Source organism: Rhipicephalus microplus, chromosome X, assembly GCF_043290135.1.
Source record: "Rhipicephalus microplus isolate Deutch F79 chromosome X, USDA_Rmic, whole genome shotgun sequence".
Taxonomy (NCBI): domain Eukaryota; kingdom Metazoa; phylum Arthropoda; class Arachnida; order Ixodida; family Ixodidae; genus Rhipicephalus; species Rhipicephalus microplus.
This window is the reverse complement of record NC_134710.1, coordinates 155264796-155288032: the sequence shown is the minus strand read 5'-3', so window position 1 is coordinate 155288032 and position 23237 is coordinate 155264796. Positions and strand designations below refer to the sequence as shown.

At 43.9% G+C, this 23237-nt stretch overlaps 1 protein-coding gene across 2 annotated transcripts; it reads right to left on the bottom strand.

Annotated features, from left to right (window-relative positions):
* Nucleotides 1-10343: 10343 nt before the first annotated feature.
* LOC119175515 (piwi-like protein 1) lies at nucleotides 10344-21297 on the bottom strand. Of its 2 annotated transcripts, none has more exons than XM_075878055.1 (5): nucleotides 20942-21297; nucleotides 20817-20863; nucleotides 17284-17443; nucleotides 17134-17190; nucleotides 10344-10623 (listed from the first exon to the last, which is right to left on the bottom strand). In XM_075878055.1, exons 1-5 carry the CDS (start codon nucleotides 20947-20949, stop codon nucleotides 10569-10571), a joined length of 327 nt encoding a protein of 108 aa, XP_075734170.1. In that variant the 5' UTR covers nucleotides 20950-21297; the 3' UTR covers nucleotides 10344-10568. The 2 variants fall into 2 exon arrangements, with proteins under 2 accessions (XP_075734170.1, XP_037282334.1); XM_037426437.2 differs by having other exon boundaries at nucleotides 17284-17406.
* Nucleotides 21298-23237: the final 1940 nt, after the last annotated feature.

Sequence of the window (23237 nt, the reverse complement as noted above, 5' to 3'; positions counted from 1 at the left end):
TCACACTGACCCGACAGGGGGGGGGGGGCACATGCATCAGCTTTTCTCTGTGATGTCACCATCGGTGGCAGTTTAAACATATGGTGCACATGTATATCAAGTCTTGAGATTCCTCTCTCCGCATGCGTATGGTTGTGAAGAGAGTGAGTAATAGTACTTTAAGAGTGATTGATTGATATGTGGAGTTTAACGTCCCAAAACCACCAATTGATTGTGGTTGACGCCGTAGTGGTGGGCTCCAGAAGTTTAGACGACATGGGGTCCTTTAACGTGCACCCAAAAATGAGCACACTGGCCTACAGCATTTTCGCCTCCGTCGAAAATGCAGCCACATCAGCCGAGATTCGATCCCGAGACTTGCGGATTAGCAGCCGAGTACCTTACCCACTAGAGCACGGCGGCGGGGCAGTACTCTAAGAAGTACTCTAAATACAGTAAAGGACAGATACAGTGACCGTTTGGAGCAACGGCTACTCGCCGCACCACTGAATCAACTAGTCATCGAAAACGCACTATTGCGATTACCCACCCCATCGAAGAAGACATTGTTAATCGTTAATCTTTGTTAGGCGCAGATTGCGTAGCCCTCATCGGGGCGAAGTACGTTTGATAGGTCAAGGATGGTTCTGCTTACAACGAGGAATGAGAGGTATATAGGGTATGTTTTTGTAAATTCATATTTACATTTTGGTTTCGCTTATACTTTGCTGAGCGAATTCCTTACTGTCGGTGTCTCTGACTTCATGCCTATGGGAATTATTTTTTATGTTAATCTCTATATGTGAAGCCGCCCTAATGCAGTGGTAGCTTTTAGTCAACATTTATTTTACTTTACTGCGTGCATCCAAACAAGCGCAATACATACTAGAAAAGTAAGTTACAATATGTGAAGGGGTGAAGGCGAAATGCAAAAAAAAATTTTTTGACAGTAACTACAAACTAGCAGTAGTGCAAACAAAAGAGTTCACTGTAAATTAATGTGCGTAATGCGAAAAATCAGAGGAAAGGAGGATAAAAAACAATAGGCGAGTGTACTATATAGACGTAGATTATTATGAAGATGCGATACAGCAGTTTTCGGTGCATAAGTACTTTTTAAGAGTATACATGACAGAACTTTGTGTGGTCTTCCTCTGACGCAAGATGATCTGACAAATCATTCCACAAACAAATAGCTCTTGGAAGAGCCGACTGGTTGAAAGCGTTAGTATAGCCGTACATGCGTGATGAGCTCATGCTGTTATGTAGTCTGCTCGAAGTTCGACGTGCGAGATTAAGGTGAACAGATGGCATCATGCTGATGTGGATGAGTTTGTGGAATAGTGATAAAAGTGAAATGTCATGGCGAATTTTCCGTGGCTCGAGTTCAAGCCTATGTTTAATCTGCGTTACGCTGGTCAGGTGGCTGCGATTACGTACTGTGAATCGGCTAGCTCTGTTCTGTATACATTCTAACGTATATATGAGGTATTCTTGATATGGTAACCAAATGAAGGATGCGAACTCAATTTGAGGACGTATTATAGAGCAAGATAAGCCAGTTTACATACATAGGAGGGAGGTTTCGGCGCAGAAAACCTAATGATATATGTGTTGGCACAGATACAAGTGATATGTGTGGACTACATGTCACTTCTATCTTCGCTCAATAAAAAGTGCACGTGCGTCCGGATTATACCTACTCACACAAAACTAGCTTAGTCACTGCGTATATGCGCTAAAACATTGAAATACGCGCAAAAAAAAACCGCGGTATGTTCTCGTGTTTTTTTTTTTTTCGTAACTTTCTTCACTCGGTTTCCTGAAACGATGGCATTACGGCAAGGTGTCTCCTGTTGTTTGCAAGCGTACCGCCGACTTTTCCCTTTACCTGAACAGATTCAGAACTGTAGAGAATAGTTCACCACGCAGCATACGTGAATTCAGGTTTCTAGCACTTCCACCAGCGTGAGCAGCCTCGATCCACACAAAATCTTTAGTGATCGATTCACCAGTGATGAAGGAATGAACTCCGCAGTTGCTCCGAGCATAGTGCACCTTAATCCATTTCGCAGAAGGCGTGAACTCCGACGAGAACTGGCAGCGCAAGCTACGCGATCTACTCTGCACCGTCCATGCCTGTCGGTTGTCTGTCTCCGGCATTCTGATGCGAGGCGGTGAAATTACCCTGCTGTCATCACAAGAGGCCAGATTTTCAGGTACTAAAGGTTATTTTAGGCGCCAAAGACAGGCAGGTAAAACATTGTTTTAGGCCCTCAAAATCAAAATATAGGCACAATAAACTTATACAAAAATTGAAATATTCCAATACAACGACGTTTGTGACTCGTATCTACGGCTAGAAGCAAAAAAAAAATGATATTGTTTAAGATTGCAGAATGGTACCAATGATTGAACATAGGCATGCATTTCCCGGGCGATTCGCAGTATGTGGTTTTCCATTTTATTGTCTAGCATTGTGCGTCAAGTGTCCACCATTCAATTAACACTCTCCTTGGTCTCTTTCGTTTCGTTGTGGCTGGGAAGGGCAGCGCAGGAGAAAATAAACAGACCACAGATACCCCAGAAGAGAGGGACGCTAGGTCTGATACTCACGCACACGCATTGAGTTACTCCCGCGCTTCCCGTGCTATAGAGAACACGCTGCCGGCGCACTCGCCTTGACCAATGACATAAAAAGGCGCAGTGGCGCCGTGAGAAATCCTAGCGATCGTCCGTGTTGTTTTGGACCACCGAGACAGAAGCCCTGGCATGCCGGTCGTGCCACTAGAGTACATTCTAGTTCACTATACACAGGACACTGCCAGAGCATATGTGCTAGAGTACTAAATACCCCTCCACAGTCCGGGCTCTGTGAATCAACATCTCAGTTAATTCAGCTTAGGAAGCCTTTAGAAGGGTATGACCTTATCGGTAGCATCTTATACAACATGAATTTTTTTTACTATAACGACGGGTATGCGCAATTACCCTAGATAACCACGTCACGTCACGACAAATTTGGTCTCTTCAGATAACATATGCTCTTATTTACACATTCAAGTCCAACTTGTATCTATATCACTCGAACTGAAGACGGCGGAAATGAAAGTGTGTGCTTACTTAGCCCTAAATTGTCTTGTTTCAATCCATCAATGTTGTACAAGCATTTGGTAATGCAGTTATTAAGAGTAGGAAAACGGCAAATTATGTTAACATTAAATTGCTGAATTGATAATAAATGCCAAAGAACAACAAAGGTCTAAGCAATAAAATAAACGCAACGGTTTTTAATAAATGTTTAAGTAAATGCCACACAGTTAGCATCTGTGTAAAAAGGACTTTCCATTAGGTCATGCGGTTACTGGCTTGTCTGTAAGCTGGAATTGAACAGTGAATAGAAAAGCGAAGCTTACTTTTCTTGTACTATTTTCCTGGACAACAGGTTGTATGAAGTGGTTATGTGGTGAATTGGACAAAAACGTGAAGAAACGTTAATTTTGTTTTGAGGAAACTATATGTACTCGTATTCCAAGACATTAATTCTGTTTTCTAGGAAACCGTCTGTACCGGTACTCCAAGGTCCTCCAAAACTACCCTGGGGTACCTGAGCTGCGGGCATTGCCTCCGTGCCAAACACTGAATTGGGCAGTGCCACAACCTCTCAATGAATCAGCACCGAGGTGAGCATCTTTCAAACGTGGCATCGAACATAAATAAGGTGCGCAAATATTCAAATTTTGAATGTTTTCCTCATAGTGTTGATTCGATACACACTGGAGTTTATACGAATGATTCAAACTTCCAGAAGATAAATGTAACAGTTTATTATAGGGGAAAATCGGCGTGCAGCGGGCTTGGTAGTGCACTTTGGGGTGCCGACTTGTGAAACTGCTAGCCACCTCCAGTAGTGCTTTGAGCAGTTGCTGCGCGATGAGCTTAGCTGGGGAGTCCATTGCCGATGCGTAAAATGTCATTCCTCATTTCCACCGAGCCAGCCAGTGGGCGGGAAATTCGTAGCTTGCGAAGAAACACAGTGTGGCTTCTTCACTTTCACATGTTCACTAGCGCAATGTCTTTGTTCGCAAAGTTTGGATTCGTCTCGTACATCGATGTTGTAAGCGGAGTTAAGTCCAGCCTCGACTTTGAACAGCAAACTTTTTTGTGGCCTAATTTAGCCTAATTAGGCTGAACTGGGCAGAAGTGGTTCGTACTATCTTCATGAGCTTGGCTTCACTAGGCTCATGGGGAACTCAGCTTAGATTTATTTGACATCATCAGGTGTTGCTTATTTAGGCTTAATTATGCTCCGTTCGAGGAGACAATGTCATGCTTAACTAGGTTTAATTAGGTTTGGCTGTACTTATTTTGTCTTAGCTAGGCTCATCTGGTAAGCTTAATTTGGCTTAATGCGGTAAAACCAAGCTAAGCTTTCTGGTCACCGGAAAACTTAAATAATTATGCTTGACAATATTAGGTTATATGATGCTAGCTATGATTTGTTATGTAAATAACTAATGTCGAAAGCAATGCATGCCTTGTACTCAAGCTGGCTCTGCCGCATTTGCTATGTTAAACAAAGGCACAGATGCCATGGAGCAAAGAAAGCAATTACTAGTTGACTTTATGTCTACGTGTGCCTTGGCCACATCAGACATAGCGACGTGAGAGGCCACCTGACCTGACGAGACGCGCATGCTCACCGCTGCTTTAGTGGTGTTCTCAATGGCAGTTTAGTGGTAGATACCACGTCGATGCATTTATTCCATGCGATCCTGTGGTCCGCATACTTTTGATCACCCAAGTAGACTGCGTAAAGACTGCAACTTTATGCACTAAATACAGGGGCACTACATAATATCAGGCTGCTTGAAGTATTTTGAATCCCTTCATTGCACGATACTAAGGCTTCTCTTAAGAGCAAAGTAGTGCAATCTATATATATGGTGTTTCAAGGAATGTGCCCAATATTATTTAAAAATTACAGAAAGAAGGCTACCTGTGGCATTGCCATTGCTGCGGCAGAAGGCATCTTTAAATGCGTACGAACAATATTTGTGGCAGAGATTACATAAATAATGTAATTAAGAATTTTTAACTTGTGAAAATAAGCGAATCCAGTCCTACGGGCGAATTCAAATCCTTCCTGCGAATAGTCTATAGCCACATTAAAATTTTTGAAAGGCGGCCACTGGTAATCACAGCCAAGCGACGAAATCTGGCTAATTTAGCAAGCGAAACCTAAACCGAAACTCCAAACAGCACATCTACCATTCTTTTCGAAAATTCAATCAGTAATGACACTGTTTTCTTCGCAAGGGAGAAAGGGTATAAACGAGCGTCGACGAGTGGCCATGCAGCAGGTAAGCATTGCCACTGATACGAAACGAAGTATCTAGATACGCGGTTGATAATGGCGAACGAAACAGCTTCGTCATTGATAGCGTGTACGGAGTGATTAGTAGATGCGCTGTTTGGAGCGTTTCGGCCTGCTAAATTAGCCAGATTTCATTGCTTTGCTGTGATTGCCAGTGGCCGCCTTTCGAAAATTTGGAAGGGGTTATTGACCATTCACAGAAAAGACTTCAATTTGCCCATTTGACTCGACAGCTTTTTTCCCCTGGTTATAATGTTTATTGTTTTAATTTCTGTAATTAATGACGTAATTATTGTTTCTACCTATTTGAAGATATATTCTGCCTCAGTAAAGGGAATGCTGCAGGTAGCACGCACTTGTCTCTTTCCTGTAATTTTTAAATGATATTGGACACATTTTTTGAAACACCCAGTATAGTTTAGCTCTTTGAATGTTCAATTTTCAAGAAAAAAAGTAAACTTTTACAGATGGTTAAATTAGCTTATTATAGCTTTTTAATGTACGAAATGTGTAAGGTCCAGAAAAAAATGTTTTATATTCACGAACAATATCTTGGTGTCAGTATCACTCAGAACTGCGTAATGTTTATTAGCATTTCAGAGCGTGGTATTGCTTGAGACGCAAGTCTGCACACAGCGCTTCAGTCAGTACGTATAAAACTGTGCCTGTCTTTCTATTGCATTGACTATTGACTGGTTGTGTTGGCACACACACACACATGGCATTTCTTGGGCAGAGTAAAGTCAGTAAATAAACGGGCCCCGCAACACTTCTTGAACATGGTCGGAAAACGCTGCCGATCGGCAGTAGAGTCTCTCAAGAACACGCGAGCCAAATGTTATGGTGCAGCACGCAGCCTGGAATTTACAATAAATTATCAAATTCACCTAAAATTGCTTTCTTTTCCCTCAAAAAATGACAAAAGACGCTCAAAAATTGCACGTAGATTGCCCATCTATCAGCCATCGGCTGATTTGAACATGGTACGCTGGGTTTTTACAGAGATCAAGGCGAAAGGCCGTCACTTGTCCACGAGTGCGAACGTGATCGCTCTGAAAAGGTCGTATATTCGAAGAAAAAAAGTGCTGAAGGTCACGAGGCACCCATGACGTTTTTCGTTTGCCCCTCCCATCCCTCCCCGCTTAGCTTCCAGTGCTTTCGTCGGGACGAGAGAAGAGAGAATGCGATTGCAGCGTGGGACGAATTTTTGAAACTACGATCATACTGGATGGATTCTTAAAATTTTTGTGGCGTTGAATTTATGAGGCAATACGCTCTTCGAGTGAATTCCATGGTTACTAAATAAGTGTATCAAGGCCTCTTCAAGGAGAACAAGAATACCTCGTTGGTGCTGGTAATAAACAAGCTAATAGCGGCGTTAATGAAGATGAAAATGAGCTTCCACTGGCGCCGCTGCTAAGAGTTGATAAAAATAAAAAACAATATTTGCGTGTATTCGGTGTGCTCATGCAATGAAATTCGCGTGTATTCGGTGTGCTCATGCAATGCTGCGGTGCCAAGGCAGCACAAATGCATTTCAAACGCATTGCATTGAAGGCAGTTTTAAATCAAGTTCAAGTCGAGGAGCGTTTCTGAATACGGGGGTTAGCCTAACCCACGAACTCCCAGTAAATGGCCAAATTAGATTATGACATATTTGGTTTCATTTTGCAGGGGTTAGCGTCTGCTGGTGCTATGAACCGTGCACTAACAGACCACTAATAAATTACAAGTCCACCCACTATAAGCTTGTTAAATCAGCTATTGCCACATCATGCCTCAAAAACATTCTGGGCAAACCTTGCCCACACTGTACTTCTGAAGCATTTGAGCGTCAATCTGAAAGGCTGACAGATGCAGGCCATCTCAAGCCACTCCTCATTTCAGTTGCCAGCAGCCTGTTCATGAATGTATGCCACCACCCGCAAAATTGCGAAGCCATCCCACCACACAGGCAGAAGACAGCGACGATACCTTATGCACAAGCTGTCGCTTAACTAGAAACAGGTGGCCCAGCAATAAGACGTGAAAGTCATATCTTCAGCACCAAACAGGCTGTCTAAGCTCTGCAGAGTGACCGACCGGGAGGCAAGGACACAACAGGTCTCTGGCACAAAGCACAGGAGGCCCTTTGTTTATTGTGCAGAAAGGGTGATGTACGAAATTGCTTTAAAGTGTGGTAAAGTGCATTATGGCCAAACTGGACATTGTGCAAATGATAGGCTAGGACACCATGCAAACAATGTGAAGAATTAACATGACTGGAAAGATATTGAAGGTTTCCTTGCAAACGATTGTATAACCTGCCAGGATTGCTTTCCGGATCAGTACTTGTCATTCGTATTGTCTATTGTGTTTTCTGCGCTGTAGTGCGCCAGAATAATGTATTGATAAGCCCAACTCGCCACTTAATAATGAAAAGGTATATTGCAGTAGCTGTTCTGTTTGCTTTTTGGTTGAAAGTTTTGTTAAATCTATTGCATGAAATGGTATATTCTCAATTTATTACAGCAGTTTACTTTAAACTGTTTACTCAGTAGATTATATTAAAGAATCAGACTCAAGTTGAAAGTAAACAAAATTTGAGAAGCAAAAGCTTGCTAATGTTTTTTGCAGGCTTCAGCGCAAAAGGACAAGGAGGAGATGCCGCAGATGTTAGCAAAGGAAGTTGTCCAAAGAAGCTTGCATATGTTAGGCTGTAGCGGGAATAGAGAGAACATGTATATAGCTGAAGCACTCTTCAGAGCAAAGGTTGGTGGGCTCTTAAGGCATCACCGACAACAAGCTTAATACGCCTGGCCTAAGGCAAGCACTAGGCTCTCTAAGGCCTTCCCAGAGAGCTGCAGTTTTAACGACCAATAAGATATTGGGTTAGTTTGTATTGAGTTAACCTCACTGGGACATGAAGGACACTCGTACATAATATGCGTGAGTGTTGACACCGCTATGCTCCAGGGCCAATTGTCTCGTTACACTGTGGAGTGTAGCATTGAGTGTGTAAATTTAGGTCAATGCGGAATCACAATCTGTGGGCTTTGAGAATGTCAAGTTGACGAAATAGTTGCTTACAGATTCATCCCATTGAGCTTATCGCCCAGTATGTATTCGCATGAGGGACAGCCCACATGTTCATTTTCCGCTGCATTAGTGTGTAGACAGCACCAAATGATGACATGTTCTTCCGTAATAGGAGAGTTTAGGATTTTGGTGGCAAGTAAATGACAAATGCGTCCACATAATTCAAGAAAATTTTAAGTCATTTTAACATAAAAGAAAATACGTGCTGTTTTGAACCTGGAACGCTCATCTCTATGCCTGCAAATAAAACGGAGAACAGAATGCATTAAAAAGTTTGCCTTCACTGCTATACAAGTGCACCGCAGAAAAGCACGCTGTAAAAACAAAACCCAACTGGCATACACTTGTCGGCTTCACCGTTGTGCACGTACCCTGCAGAGAAGCACATGGTAAGGACAAATACAAATTTATTAAACTGAAATTCACAAGTTCGGCCTGCCTTGCACGTGCGCTAGAGAGAACAAATTTGTTTGTGCAATATGTATTAACGCGCTTGAAGCAATGATTTTTTTCAATAGGAACTAAATGCAGTTTACTTCCACAAAAGTGTGCGTATGTTTCAACCTAAGCATTTGGGGCCATTATAATTACACCTGCATTATTCTCTCAATCCCAAATGGCCAACATGAAAAGCAATTTATTTCGCCATTCCTGCATATCAGTGTAATGAGAGGATGACTCGGAGCAAGTTACACAATAGACCGTTTGCAATATTCTGCAAGTTGGCTTTTCTGTAAGGCTTGTTTTCCCACCAAAAACTCTCGTTCAAAGACTGCTTTTCTCCCTCATTGTAGATCGAAGGCACGCGACTGCAACACAATGAGTGAGAAAAGTAGTCTGTGAACGAGAGTTTTTGGTTGGAATACAAACCTTACAGAAAAGCCACCTTGCAGATTATTGCAAACAGTCTTTTTTTCAGAATGCTATAACAGGTGCCGTAGAATTGCGCTTATCTACATGGGCAGCCTGTGGGAAAGTGTTCTCAAATTTCAGCAGCAAAGCTCTTTATTATAGCACTGTCCGATACGAAAGGTATTTCTGGCTATTACATAACGGATAGCGACCAACTGGGCAGAGTATAACTAAACAATTGATACGACTGCTTACCTTTTGTGGCAAGGCAGCGCACTACAGCCTGCGACGTCTGTCGATCGAGCAAGTACAATCGCCACGATGTTGACGAAATTGCTACGGGGCACCGGTTCATGTACTATGTTGCCTTTCGATCGAGCAAGTGCAGTCACTGCAATGTTGACTAAATCATTACGGAGCAGTGGTTTGTGTACTACGTTGTCTACAAGAAAGCTGCACGATTTGTGAAGACAATGCATGGTGTAAGAAAGATACTTCTCAATCACTCAACCTCGCTCCCGCAAGGCGCTAGCTCTTCATGGCTAGCTTGAAAATCCGGCCTCACTGGCCGATGAAGCCGTGTTTCAAAAAGCTCCACTTCGACGAACTATGCCACCATAGAAAATCCCTACATCAAAAAATCCCCAAAAAACCTCCTTCTAGATACGGATTTTGTATGACAAATATACGCTCGCCGTGCCTGGATCCCTGGAATGATTGACGACGTAAAATACATGTGGCCAACATGGCCTCCATTTCTTACTGAAATTAGCACAACTGAGAAAATTTTTAGGCTGGAGGGGCATTTTGACACAGTGTGGTGCAATTTCGGCAAATTTCATCATTTTGGTACAGCTCAGTGCAAAAATGGGGAATCGTATCAATTTGATGCAATTGGCACAGCTATTGCACCCCTGGTTGGTTCACTGTCCCCTCAGTCGTGTTCACGAGGCTGAACCAATCTTGCATTGTTGGGCCTTGAGCATTAAACAAAACATGAGCTTAGAGGAAGGAAAATGTAGGTCATTAAAAGGACAGGTGTGAGAAGAGAGAGGACTTGTGAAAATATAAACGCTTTTTATTTTGAATTGGACCGACTACAGATAGAAGAGGGTGTCGTTGAGCGTTTCAATGTGCTCGTCGTGCAGTGACTGGCTGGCCAGGAAGGCCTGCATGTGGGCATACTGGCAGGGAGCTGGAACGCGGATGGTACCTGGCCAGTTGAAGTACAGGTGCGTCAGCTTGTACGCCAGACGCTGCATGTGGTCGAGCTTGAGGCCCGTCATGTCATAGAGGATGTTGTTGGGTGTCGAAGACACGGTGCCCAGGCGGCCACTCTGCGAAACCAGAAAAAAGTCGTAGCTCATGGGCCTCGTCACCTCTGAGTCGATGATGGTGCCCGGCAGCGGGTTGCTAAAGGTGCCGTTTGGCATGTGCGTGAAGAAAACGTCGAGATGCGCTTGGTGACCACGACAAAGACCAGCTTGGGCTTGACGCCCGCAAAAAGCGCCTCCAGCGAGCCCACGATCTGGTCAATCTCCCATTCACGCACTTGCGTGAAAGGACGTCGAATAGTTGGCAAACTGACCATGTGCTCACACAGGCATAAATTTTCTCATAAAAACAAAAAGGGGAACTCTGGCGCTGGTGTTTATGGGAGCTGCCATGCATGGCCCTTCAACCAGCATGTAAATGATGGGTAGTACACAAATTTGTCCAATTTTTGTACTTTCAGCTTCATGTGCCTTTGCATAGCATACCGCTAATTTGTGACAAAATGACAATTGGCAAATGTTTAAGCAATGGAACATAGCCACCATAACTTTTTAGGTTCACCAATGAAAATTAGGTCACGATGTTCAAAACTGTTAATTCTTTTATTCAAAACAAGACCAAAACACTGCAACAAACAAAGCCAAGTGCGTTAGAAGCCCCCAAGCAGAAAAATTGGGCAAATTTGTGTACTAGCTATCATTCTCATGGCCATTCAACGATCGTAGTGTCAGAGTCCTGTCTAGTTAATTTCAGGAAACTCTATGTACACAGGGACACAGAAAAAGGACAGTGAATCAATTAAGATTGATAAAATGAACTCCGAGAACTCTCATATGCTGACTTTCATCATCACAGACTCAGTTGAAGTGATGACATCACCATCACTTTCACTCTTCAAATGAATAAGACGAGATAATGAAACTGTGGAAATGAGGGGCATCAATCATATTAGTACTCACAATTATATGGCGTATACACACATCATTAATTGAACAAACTGTGCTGTATCTAGAGACTTCTACTATAAGCCCTTTCCGATCTAAAAACGCTTTTTGGTACGCCATCCGTGTACTGCGGCGAAAGTAGCTTAAGTGGCATTGCACACGAGTTAAAACAAGGCCAAGAAATTTTCGAACCAGCAACCCCCCCCCCCTTTTTTTTTATGTAGTGGTTAGGGTTAGGGCACAACGTCTCTGCTTGCTTGCAAGGCACGTTTGACCAGATAAAATAACAAGGGCATGCGCCTGTTAGCCTGACGATGGCACCGGATATCTATTGCATGTGGCGTTGCTATGGCAACTAACGTGGTCATGGCAGGAACTAAAGCTGGAAGTGTAAAACTCAACGTACTGCGAGTTTGTACACTTCTAGCTTCAGTTCCTAATGGTTCCTAACATACAATGGCCGCGCTTGCTGTCTAGGAAATTCTTATTTCTTACAACGTGTTGCTGGCTATGGCAACACATTTTAGTCTTGAACTTGCGTTGTCGTGCCGCCAAATATTCGCTGCAGTCAGCGGACAGACGGCCGCGCGTCGTTACTTCATCTGGTCAATCGCATTTTGCGAGTGTCTTGGCCAAATGAGCAGCTATTTTAAACTGTGGTTTAGAGTTAGGGTCTGCGCACATAAATTGATGACGCCAACTACAGACCCACATAAATTGATGACGCAAACTACAGGTGGCCAAAGTAGCTTCCATTTCTTGCTCAAATTAAGACAACTGAGAAAATATCGAGGCTGGTCAAGCATTTTGGCGCAGCGTAGCAAAATTGCAGCAAATTTTCTGGTTTTGGCGCCGCTCAGCGCACAAGTGAGGAATTCTATCAAATTGGCGCAATTGGCACAGCTGTTGCGCCCCTGTGCGTGTTTTTTACGGCACAGGTGCGCAACCATGTGCACGTGATGAAGACGCCATAGGAACCACTAGTGACGCTAGATGCTGCCCTGTGTCTCATATAACGATACGAGATTAACCAAAGCGGCTGCAAGTTGGTTGATTTGAGAAGGCCACCTCCACACTTTGTACATACGGCAGGCCTTTGAAAATATATATTTGTATAATAAATTTTCTCTGGCTGCCAGCAACAGCTTTCTGTTGAATGGCTAGCACAAATTTCAGGCAATTACTACTGCTGAACACGATACGATTGCAAAACTTATACCTTAAATCGGTATTTGATTAGCAAAGGCTCCTTTGATTACAGAACTCTGAGGTTACTGCAGCATACGCACAAGGAGCGCAGACTTCTGTCGAGTTCGCCTGCCAAGTGCATTTTTCCAACAGCACATGCACATTGGTACGTGCAAAAGTCCGTCAAAAATCACTACGTTGCCAAAAAGAACGAATTCGAATTGATTCTGAAATTTGAGTGGCTTGACCAACTACTAGAAAAAGCTAGGTGCACAAGAAAAATTCTACATGCCAAAATTGACGATCCAAAGTGCCGAAAACCGGTGATTGATTTGAATAGGCATGGTAACGAATGAGTTAAAAAGATTTTACTCTAAGAAAAGCAAAATGTAATCTACATTTCTGTATTAGGCCAAGCCTTGCTCAACACAAACCAACTTTCTCATATAATATACAGAGACTATGAAAAGCATCGCCACTCACAAGTTCAACTGTTAATTTAATACAGAGCACTTAGTGTGAACATGACGCACTCCCTTGCCTTCTTCAGAAGTGTAAAACGCTTGCGCACGCTAGTTAAGAATAGCAAAATAGTCTCTGCTCTGGACGCAAAGCTCACCACCAGGAAAAGCATGGTAACAACACTTGTAAAGCCTTTCCCAGTAATAGTGACATGATTTGACAAAAATCCTTAAGAAACCCCGTCTAGATGGCACCTTACCAATGTGTAATTGACGTTTTCAGTGAGGGGTGGTGAGGGAATGTATAAACATAATTCAGTGCTTCCTTTTTTTTAACATTGTATCATTTAGACAGCCACAACTTCCATATAACAAGCTCTCTACAAAAACACTCGCACAGGTACACCCACTGCCCAGCATTGAACAGGCAGGGCCTCGTTCAATGGCGACACAGTGGGGCCCAAACTCTGGCCCGCTGGGTGCCAGCCCAGTATTCTACCACTAAGCCGCGCGGGTGCTTGGAACTTGGTGGCAAACTTGCCTTAGGCAGGCTTGATGTCCGGAAAGCAATCGCGTTAATATGACTTATAAAGCATTTTAAAACAGCGAAAGAACAACCAGTCGTCACTCAACGCCTATAGCGTAACGAGTGGGTCGTCCAATGCTCCAACCCATTACAAAAGCTTGTTCTTATTCACGTATTAACTGTGGCGCATACCCACTTCACGCATAATTCCTCGTTGTCGTCAGCCACTGCATGAACAATTGGCTCAAAATTCCTTGCAAGTGTTTAGAAAATACCACACTTTTCGAAAGAATGATGAAAAGTAGGATAGCGAACGCCGGCCTACTATCAAAAAAAATTTATGAATAATGGCGTAGTAGGTATCGAGCAAGTGTGCTTTTAGTAGTTACCCAATGAGTGTTTAGAAAAGGCTCCGAAAGGCTGCTCCTTTAGCATTCGCTGTGACTGTGCTAAGCCTTACACGCAGACCTCGCATTTTTTGCTTAATTTTCTTGCCACTGTGCTTGCGTAACAAATAAGTAAAAAGGTTTCTCCTGTATGCAACAGATGGCGCTCTCCCGTAAAAGCGCGACCTTTATTTGATTGACGTCTGAGCTCGTGCTCCTCTCAACTGTTTAGCATGGTTGTTAAACTATGTTTTGACTTTTATTGTGTCATTATTTTGTTATGTAATGACTTGATTTAATGCTGTTTCTATTATCAATGGTATGGGTTATCATACTGAAATAAAATGAAAAGATACAATTAAAGCTTTCTTTTTCGAAGGACCAAGTTGGTCGAGTGGGTTCATTACTAGAGCAAATACGGTAATACATTTCCATCATTATAAGCAAGCTTTCAGGAGAAGGTGAAAGCTTGAAGAAATGAAAAAATTATGAACATGGTATATCACCAAAGTCGACGTTCCAACAAGCAGACTTTTCTTCAGGTGCAGTTGCAGCGTTAAAGAAGACAAGTTCGCTTGTCATAATGTCACCTCCAGCAACACCCCGTGTTCACTAATTAGGTTTCATTTGCATCATTACACAGTAGATAACATGAGACAAAGGTATGTCATTGGTGCAAAGAATAGTCACGATGCTCACCTGAGGGATCTGGCCATCGGAGACACCGTCGCGAAAGATTATGATGCACTCGGGAGAAGCGCCTAGGTTTGCCTGAGCGTCCTTGCCCAGGCAGTCCCGAAGGTGCTGCGTGAGCATGATGCCAAGCTCCTCGTGTGTGGAGGAAAATGACACACGTGAGTACCAGCGCGTGACGGTCTGGTTCATGCTGGCAACGAAGACACCCGCCGTGCGGTTGCGCGAGCCGGCGTTGTGGTATGCGTCGAAGCCCATGACGATCGTATTTGACAGCGGTATGTGCAGGCACCAAGCCTCGCCGCCCAGCTTGCAGTTGAGCTGAATGGCCACCTTGGTCGCCACTGAGTGTATGTTGTTGCGGTTCTCGATGGTGCGAGAGAGGATCACGTGCGAGAAAGTGATACAATTGAAATATATCACAGTTCGCATGTGTGATAAAGGTGGCGCTATGTTATTCAAGGCTTTCCTTTCTATTATCATTTTGAAATGAAGCGCTTTAGTTTGCGGCAAGTTCAGGAACTGCGTACAGGCGATCATGCCGATTCCTTTCTCATTCATATTTTTTCGAAAGCTGCGTGTCAATGACTTTTCAATACTGCTTAAAGCCTGTATGTATGAATATGTGGAGTCAAAGAAGGCTTCCGTGTCTCAGCTTTGAAGTGTGCAGTAATCTTGTCGTTTTGCTTTCGTATGTGTGTGGCCACAGCCTACCGCGCGAGATATGACATTCGTCATAGTGTGACAGTGAAATGTGGTGCGTCTTCGATTCTGTGCGGTGTCGTCCACATCAGTGAAATGGTGCACGAAAAAAGAAGGCACATTGTTGGACGACCGGAATACCGAAATGCCTCAAAAAGTGCGCGTTTGTGATTTCCTTGAATATTACACAGCAATATACTTGAGGGAAGGCTGTGTCACAAACGACTGCAGTATTCGTTTCGCCCGCACGCCCCATCATCCAAGGAAGGGCGATCTTGTGTTGGGAAGACGACATCTGGCGACTAACGAAGCAGCAGCGGCGCCGCCGCGTCTTTTCTACACTTGCACCGAATGGAGAGACATGTGTTCGTGGAAAGACGAAACGACCTCTAGAGGGGACGGGACGTCCCAAAAGAGTTTGGACAGCATCGGAATCCGTAGTTGTAGTGCAACCAGCAAGAAGCGTGGTCGTCGGTGACACGACGCTTGTGTAGGCGGCGAGTATGGAGTGACCCGCGCAACGTATTGAGACAGCTGCATTACCGGGCACCCTCGTCGTCTACTAAGCTGGCGAGATCTTCAGCCGCACCCTTCAACTCCCCTACGTGTACGAAGAGCTGGCCTGGTCCGTATGCAAATTTTATTGTGCCTTTTTCAACTGTTACTTTATTAAAACCAGCTTTTCAACATTGCACATGCGTGTGCTGCGACACTCGTAGACGTTCCGAAGCGCGAGCGTGAGTTTTTTCTCGTGGTTTTTTATCTCTTTTAGTTCCATCATGTCATTATTTTATTAACATTTCATTTATTTGTGTTTTGTTTATACTTGTTGTAGTTCTTCTTTCATCGCATATTAGTGTTTTTTCCTCTGTTCATATTATAATCTCTTGCCTATTGCCCTTGTTTTAATTAAATGCTTGTTTGTATTTAAGCTAATGTCCGTGTCTGCTCTATGAGTACATCGGTCAGGCTCTACATCACCACACGTGCAACCCCTCACAGGTCGACTGACCTGCAAATAAGTTTGAGATGTACCACTTCGACACTTTCCAGGCATCGCAGGTCGAAGCGTAAAGTAGAAGCCTGCGAGTCTGCCGCACGTCAATGTTAGATCGAAGGGGCCTCAAATAAGTGTGTGACAATGCTGTTCTGTATAAATACAATCTTGGTTGTATAATAAAATATCACGTGCAACAGAGTATGAAATTCGGAACTTTTCTGCTTGCCAATCTCATATTAGCTGGGAGAAAGTGCAGAGTTTATTCCTATTTGTGACCAAGTAAGTTGTGCAATCATGCTGTAAATGTGCATGATAAGGGTGTTCTGCTATTTGCAGGAGCCTTGTTTTTCCTATCAGACACCTAGGAGAAAGAAATGATTGTATAATTTTACTGTGTTTGCCATTTCAATGGAAAGTGAGCTTACTCAACATTTCCTGCAGCAAATAATTTCTTGACCTGGAGGCTGACTACCTTCTGAAGAGGGTGATTAACAGCTTTAAGATTAAATCAATAGAAATATAGTTAATTATATTACAGCATGTTTCGAGTTCCCGTGACAGTCGCAATGATGGAAAAAGGGAGTGGCCCAGTATATTAGGGCAGTTTTCACACCATCGCGCTATTCCCCAAGTGCAGTGTTAGATGACGCGAAAGATATGGCCACAGCCTACCTCTGAGGTGACATCGGTGACAGACATCTGGTCGAAGGAGGCCGAGAGGCTGCTGACCTGCAGCGAAAGTGTTGATGAGGCGGGCGAGGCCATCTCTAGAGTTATCGATGTTAGAGGATGCAGAGAAGCCATGGCACGAGCCATAGTTACCTAGAAGGGCATGGCATAATGCGGCTGTCTATACATGCAGGACTCAAGCAGCTCAGCATGGAAGACTGTGCCTGGCCGAACAGCATGCTGCCCAGGTGCCACTGTAGGCGGCCTCGTGCTCGGCTGGAGAGTTGTGGAACAGATTCACTTTCCGTGGCAGCTGATGTGGGGAGGAAGTTTAGAGCTCTAGGCAGCAAGATTCGCAAACTTTGCATGCGACATGCACACTACTTTTTGCTGCACCCAATCAGAGTCCTTACTGTCGCAGTAAACATGCATGGACATGCGTGTTGTCTGCAGCAAGTGTCGTCAGGTTGTTTCCCCCCTGAATGCAACAATGAAGGAGATTGTAGGAGGAGCCATTGCGCACTTGACAAGGCGGTGGCACTTTTTCTTGCATGGTACAAGCTTCAAATACATGCTTCCAAACCACATTTAGCCATATTAAGTCATTTATTGCAACTGGTTCTTAGTTTCTTCAGTTACTTGTATTTTTTATTAACCCTGTCACACAGCACCTGTAATGTCATTCGCTGCAAATGACATTAGTCGATGTCATTTTTGTTGCTGCTATATACCCGGGCATAGTGAATGACATTCACACCTAATGGCACTCGCTGGTTGAATGTATTCTCCGAACTCAGGGAAGCGCAACATGTGTTCTTTTGTCAACAGGTTCTTGAAGAGAGATTACAAAATCGACATCTTTAAAGAAGTGGAAACCATGTTCAGATGATGATTAAAAGTTGTTGCTAACTTTTCTGTAACTTTTGAACGTGCAACACGTAAGTGGAAGGCTTTTGTACAGCTATATCCTTTTTCCCAGGCTTTGAGCTGACGTACGACACCTCCTGTCGGCCATGTTTACAAAGGCTCGCTGTTATTTTGGTGCTTCCTCACCGCGTTAGACTCGCTAGTAGCATAATACACATGTATACAGTCGTCAGCAAGCTTAAAACAAACGCTCCGCAGCGTGTCCTTAAACGGCTTGATCGGCGCTAGCGCCACGTAGTTTTCAGTTCCGTTGCCAATATACTACCCATGCGTGCCAACATGCTATCCAAGCATACCGAGGTTATTATATCAGGAACAGCGCGCACAGATTTGCGGCTGGTATCAGTTAAAGTTACCCAGCCACATTAATGCCCACAAGTTCGCTCTCTTTCCTCGCACAATTTTTCATTGGAACGCATTACCTGCGGAAGGAGTGAATGCTGCCTCGACGGCTTCATACACTCAACAGAAAGAAAAGATTAATTTCACCATATATGTGATGTATGCTGAAAATAGTTTCATTTGAGTGCAAATCATCCGGCTACAAATGTTGAAAATATTCTTAGTTGAGCGCAGTTCTGTTGAACAGCGAGAAAATATATTCGACTTTTCTGTACTTGATAGTTATGTATTCTTTCATTTATGCCCTGTACTCCAGTGTATTACTAGTTATTGCTTGAATGTATTGTTTGTATCCCACTCCTGCATGGGCCCGGGTAGGGCCTGCAGTATCTGTAAATAAATAAAAATAAATTAAGTAGTTCACGTCACGCATCAGAGCGTTCGTGTTAAGCTTGCTGACGACTGTACATGTCGGACACCAGTTTAGGGAGAGTGTATTCGGACCAATTTTTTGGGGGGGGGAAGCACCGGAGTTCTCTGCTATTCACTGATGAAGTCGAAGCTTAAAGAACAGCCGAACGAATGGATGCATAGGCACAGCTCCAAATCCCTCGTCGTCTGTGATCTTTCTTCGATATCAAGCTTGAGGCACTCAAGTCGTTCTGAAACTTCAATCGCAGCAGCACGAGAGCAATCATCATACATTTTCACTCATCTTAGTTCATCGAGGTAACAAATTTATGAACGCTGTCACGGTTTCAAACATTACCAACTGCAGGTTGTGAGAGGCTTTAAGCTAGTCTTGCTTTGATATGAGGATTTTTTTATACCAATGGTGTTTTATGTCGATGTAAATTATCAACCAGCTGGACAATGCTATGTAAACTTAATGCGTGATTGGTAACTTTTTGGTAAAATAGCAGCCTGCCGATAAACACCGACATCAATTGCGAATGTCATTTCATGTATTCACATAGCCGTGAAGACCCGGAATGCAAGATCCTAATGGCATTATTTTTTAATGTCATTCACTGCAAATTACAGTACACATGCGATGTGACAGGGAGGGCTATAAGACATTATTTATTTTAGCACGGTTCTGACCACTGCTAGCATTGTGTTGGCCCTACGTTGAGCCCTTGCGCATGATCATGCAACATGACGCTGGACGAAAAGCTGGACACTTTAAAAGTGCTATGCACTGAACACAATATCCTGTGCTTCTTGAAGATCTGATACTGCAAATTCCATAGTGTAAGTCAATTTTTGGCTGAATTGTGAGGCACTGAACTGTCCTTCTAAGCCAGAAAAAAGGCAATATATTTATTTTATTGCAGGGCAGTGGTCTGACTTGCACCTGTGTGGCTCATCAGCCTGCATTTTCAAGCATACTATAGAATTTTTGAGGCCCCGTGAAGAGATTTTTCAAGATTAACGGCACCAAGTGGTATCCAATGTAACAATTCTCTACTACAGCAGTATTTCCAAGATCAAGATAGTATGCTTGGTCATATTGAAGTCATATTGTCTGCAAAGTTACCAATAAAAAACAAATAGTGGAATTGATCTCAAACTGGTGCGTCATTAACATGATGCCCTAATAATATGCCACACCATGCAGGGTACGCACAGTGCGACAAGTACGAAGCCAACGTGTGCGCAACGCAGCCGGCCTAAATGACGCTGTCGCGTCAAGTCCGCACATCTGTGGGACTACAACACGGCATCGGTATTTATCAGTACCACAACAGTTACGAGAACGTTCACGAAACGTTTTACACTATTTAGAAGTCAGCGCTGTGCAGCCAACACTATAGTCTGATTCGTATCACGGGGCAGCGTTGCGCGAATTGAAAAGCACGCTGCTTTACCAACCTATCGATGATTCGACAAACGCCCGATCTCGTGATAACAGAAAAACACTACGCGTCTCTGAAACATTTAACTGCATCGACGCGACTCTGGAATATCCTCGATGCTGCCAGTTAAACGGGGAAACGCAGCGTTCAACGCACCCCGCAACACTGCAGTGGCTCGTACAAGCGAACGCACCGAGTTAAAACCTTTCGGTAAGCGCGTATTTGCTTCGTTATCGATACGCTTCCTATCACGAACGAGTTACTACAAAACGTCATGATCTATTGGCAGTCTTTTCTCATGCAGACACGCACACCTTCGTTTGAGAACGTGAACAAAGGAATCGGCAAGCAATTCGCACATTTCATGTTAAAATATTTCACTTCTCAGACACGCACACCATTGTTTACACATTGAGAACGTCTACAAAGAAATCGGCAAGCAATCCGTGGATTTGGCGTTAAAACATTACACTACTGGTTTTCCCGACGTCTCGGTCTTGAGGATCGATTCAGCATCGCGGCCACGTATCGCAAATCATCGCTAATTTTGAAACTCACCTTTCGAGGAACGCGACACGTCGGGCACACGAGAGTCAACGAGCGGGCTGTAAAATCCAAAACACATCCACCAAAACGGGTCATTCGTTTGTCTGAGATGAATACGAGCGCCTGAAATGACTTACCTTTCCATCGACCAGGTCGTTGGAGAATCAGCCTAGCTTAAAATGGCGTCGAAATGTAGGAGTTTAAAGTCCCTGAAAAATAAACTAAAGTAGCGCCAACCGCACCCCTTCGCCTCTACCTCCTCTCCCAGCAGCCACAGCCGCGCCTCTAGAGTGTTCACCAAGAAACTACGAATGCGAAAGCACGCGGGCGCACTGGATGTGCCAGACGCTTGGGCAGCTCGGGCACTGCTGCGCCGTGCGTTTTTCATCGAGCGGCCGTGCCTCGGGTATGCTGAAAGGGTACGCCGGTGGCGTCTGTTCGGGGAGCGCGCGCTCGCTTCACAGAAGCAAAGTCTACGGCGGCCATCGTTCCGAGATTCTTCATTGCTGCCCCAGCGTGTGTGCGGCGTTGCTAGTATTTCGTATTCGGTACACTTCCTTTGCATTTCATTCGTCGCTGAACAGTTCTGTGTATCGTTAGTGTGGTGACATTACTCGTTCGTTCGTTGGTCGATTCGAAGGAATAGAAAGCTAGCTACCCCTTGCAAAACAGGCAATGGATCGTTCTACGTTTTCAAAGCAAGCTTTTTTTGCGAAGAAGCCAACCTTTCTACTGTAAAAAAACTACGAAAGCAACTATGACTTTGGCACGCTCTTCTTGGACCGTCGTTACCGAAAGCTTTAAAAGGTCGCCGCAGCAGTATTTAATACAGCGCCGTGCGCAACCGAAGGAAAGACTCAGATATACGTTGTCGGTGCGGAGCCGACCAGTTCGAGTTCACCGTCAATTGCATGAAGCGACTGCGTGGGCGAGTTAGGCCATGTGATACTACTGGCAAGTGCTGACAAAATCAGGTCACATGGTCATGCTGATTCTTTCTTTGGTCTGTGACGTTATATGCTGCTCGCATTATTCGATGTACAGTAATTTAAACAACTATTGTACATCGTGCGCGTATATTGACAGACGTGGCTTGTTACAGTCCGCATAGAAGGTATATTGATATGTAAACTAGTGTAAAACTGGGTTAGTTCGCTCATATTGGAAAAAAAAAAGAAAGCGCAGCTGTGGAGGCAATAGAGCCCATAGAAGTAATACGTAAGACAGGTGGTAAACTGATTGATATGTGGGGTTTAACGTCCCAAAACCACTATATGATTATGAGAGACGCCGTAGTGGAGGGCTCCGGAAATTTAGACCACCTGGGGTTCTTTAACGTGCACCCAAATCTGAGCACACGGGCCTACAACATTTCCGCCTCCATCGGAAATGCAGCCGCCGCAGCCGGAATTTGAACCCGCGCCCTGCGGGTCAGCAGCCGAGTACCTTAGCCACTAGACCACCGCGGCGGGGCAGGTGGTAAACTAACGAAATACTATCTAAAGAATACAAAAAAAAGGTAGCGTTCACGCATGCATAGTGCTTTTTAGCATCTCTCTCTAGCAGCTGAATGCGCAACCCAACAAATAAAACATATATGAAGACTGAACTTTGTCCTTTTTCCCTGCATTTCTCTTCTATCTGCCAACGCGTTTGAGAGTTTAACCTCCTCGACAGGACCTAAAAATCTGCATACAGGGGGTGCATGCAGCCCGACCATACTAGCATTTGCGATTGCTGTAAAACATATTCCAATTGGAGACTTGCAGTTGTTAGTCCAGCATGTGTCTAATGAAATTTTCTACCTATGTTCTCGTCCATGCCTTTATTGTTTTAATAGGTGTGTTAAAATATAAGCAATAAAAATGAGTAAGCATAGCTTGCTCCATAAAGAATAACGCATCTGAAGCTACTTGGTTATTATTATAAGGTACGAACAGCTCGCATTTCACAAGGACAGAGGTTGGGGTAGTGCGATAATGTGCATAATGTTTCTCCTCTGTGTTCTGGTGAGGTCCATACCGTTTGTGTCCAGTGTTACATGAAGTTCCTTCTTTGCACATATGATTGTCCCCATTGTTTAAGCAGAATACATCTCTCTTAGAATAATGTTTTACACTTATATACCAGCTCTAGGCCACTCAACATCCATCACACCTCGGTCTTCCTGGCATGAATACATAAGAATGACTGCGTCTCGGAAGGCAGCATTGAGTAAACACGTATACTTGGGATGTTCATGGCATGACATGCTTATGCATGTGCCATCATAATAGCATGCAATATGTCGAGCGAACAAAGGGGCCTGGTATTCATTAGGAAACCCCATTCCATAATGTCACTTTATTGATAAACACCAAAGTTCAAGTACAGTTGATTCTATGCAAAAACTGAATGAAGGGCACAAAACATGACATTTATTCAACATTTCAT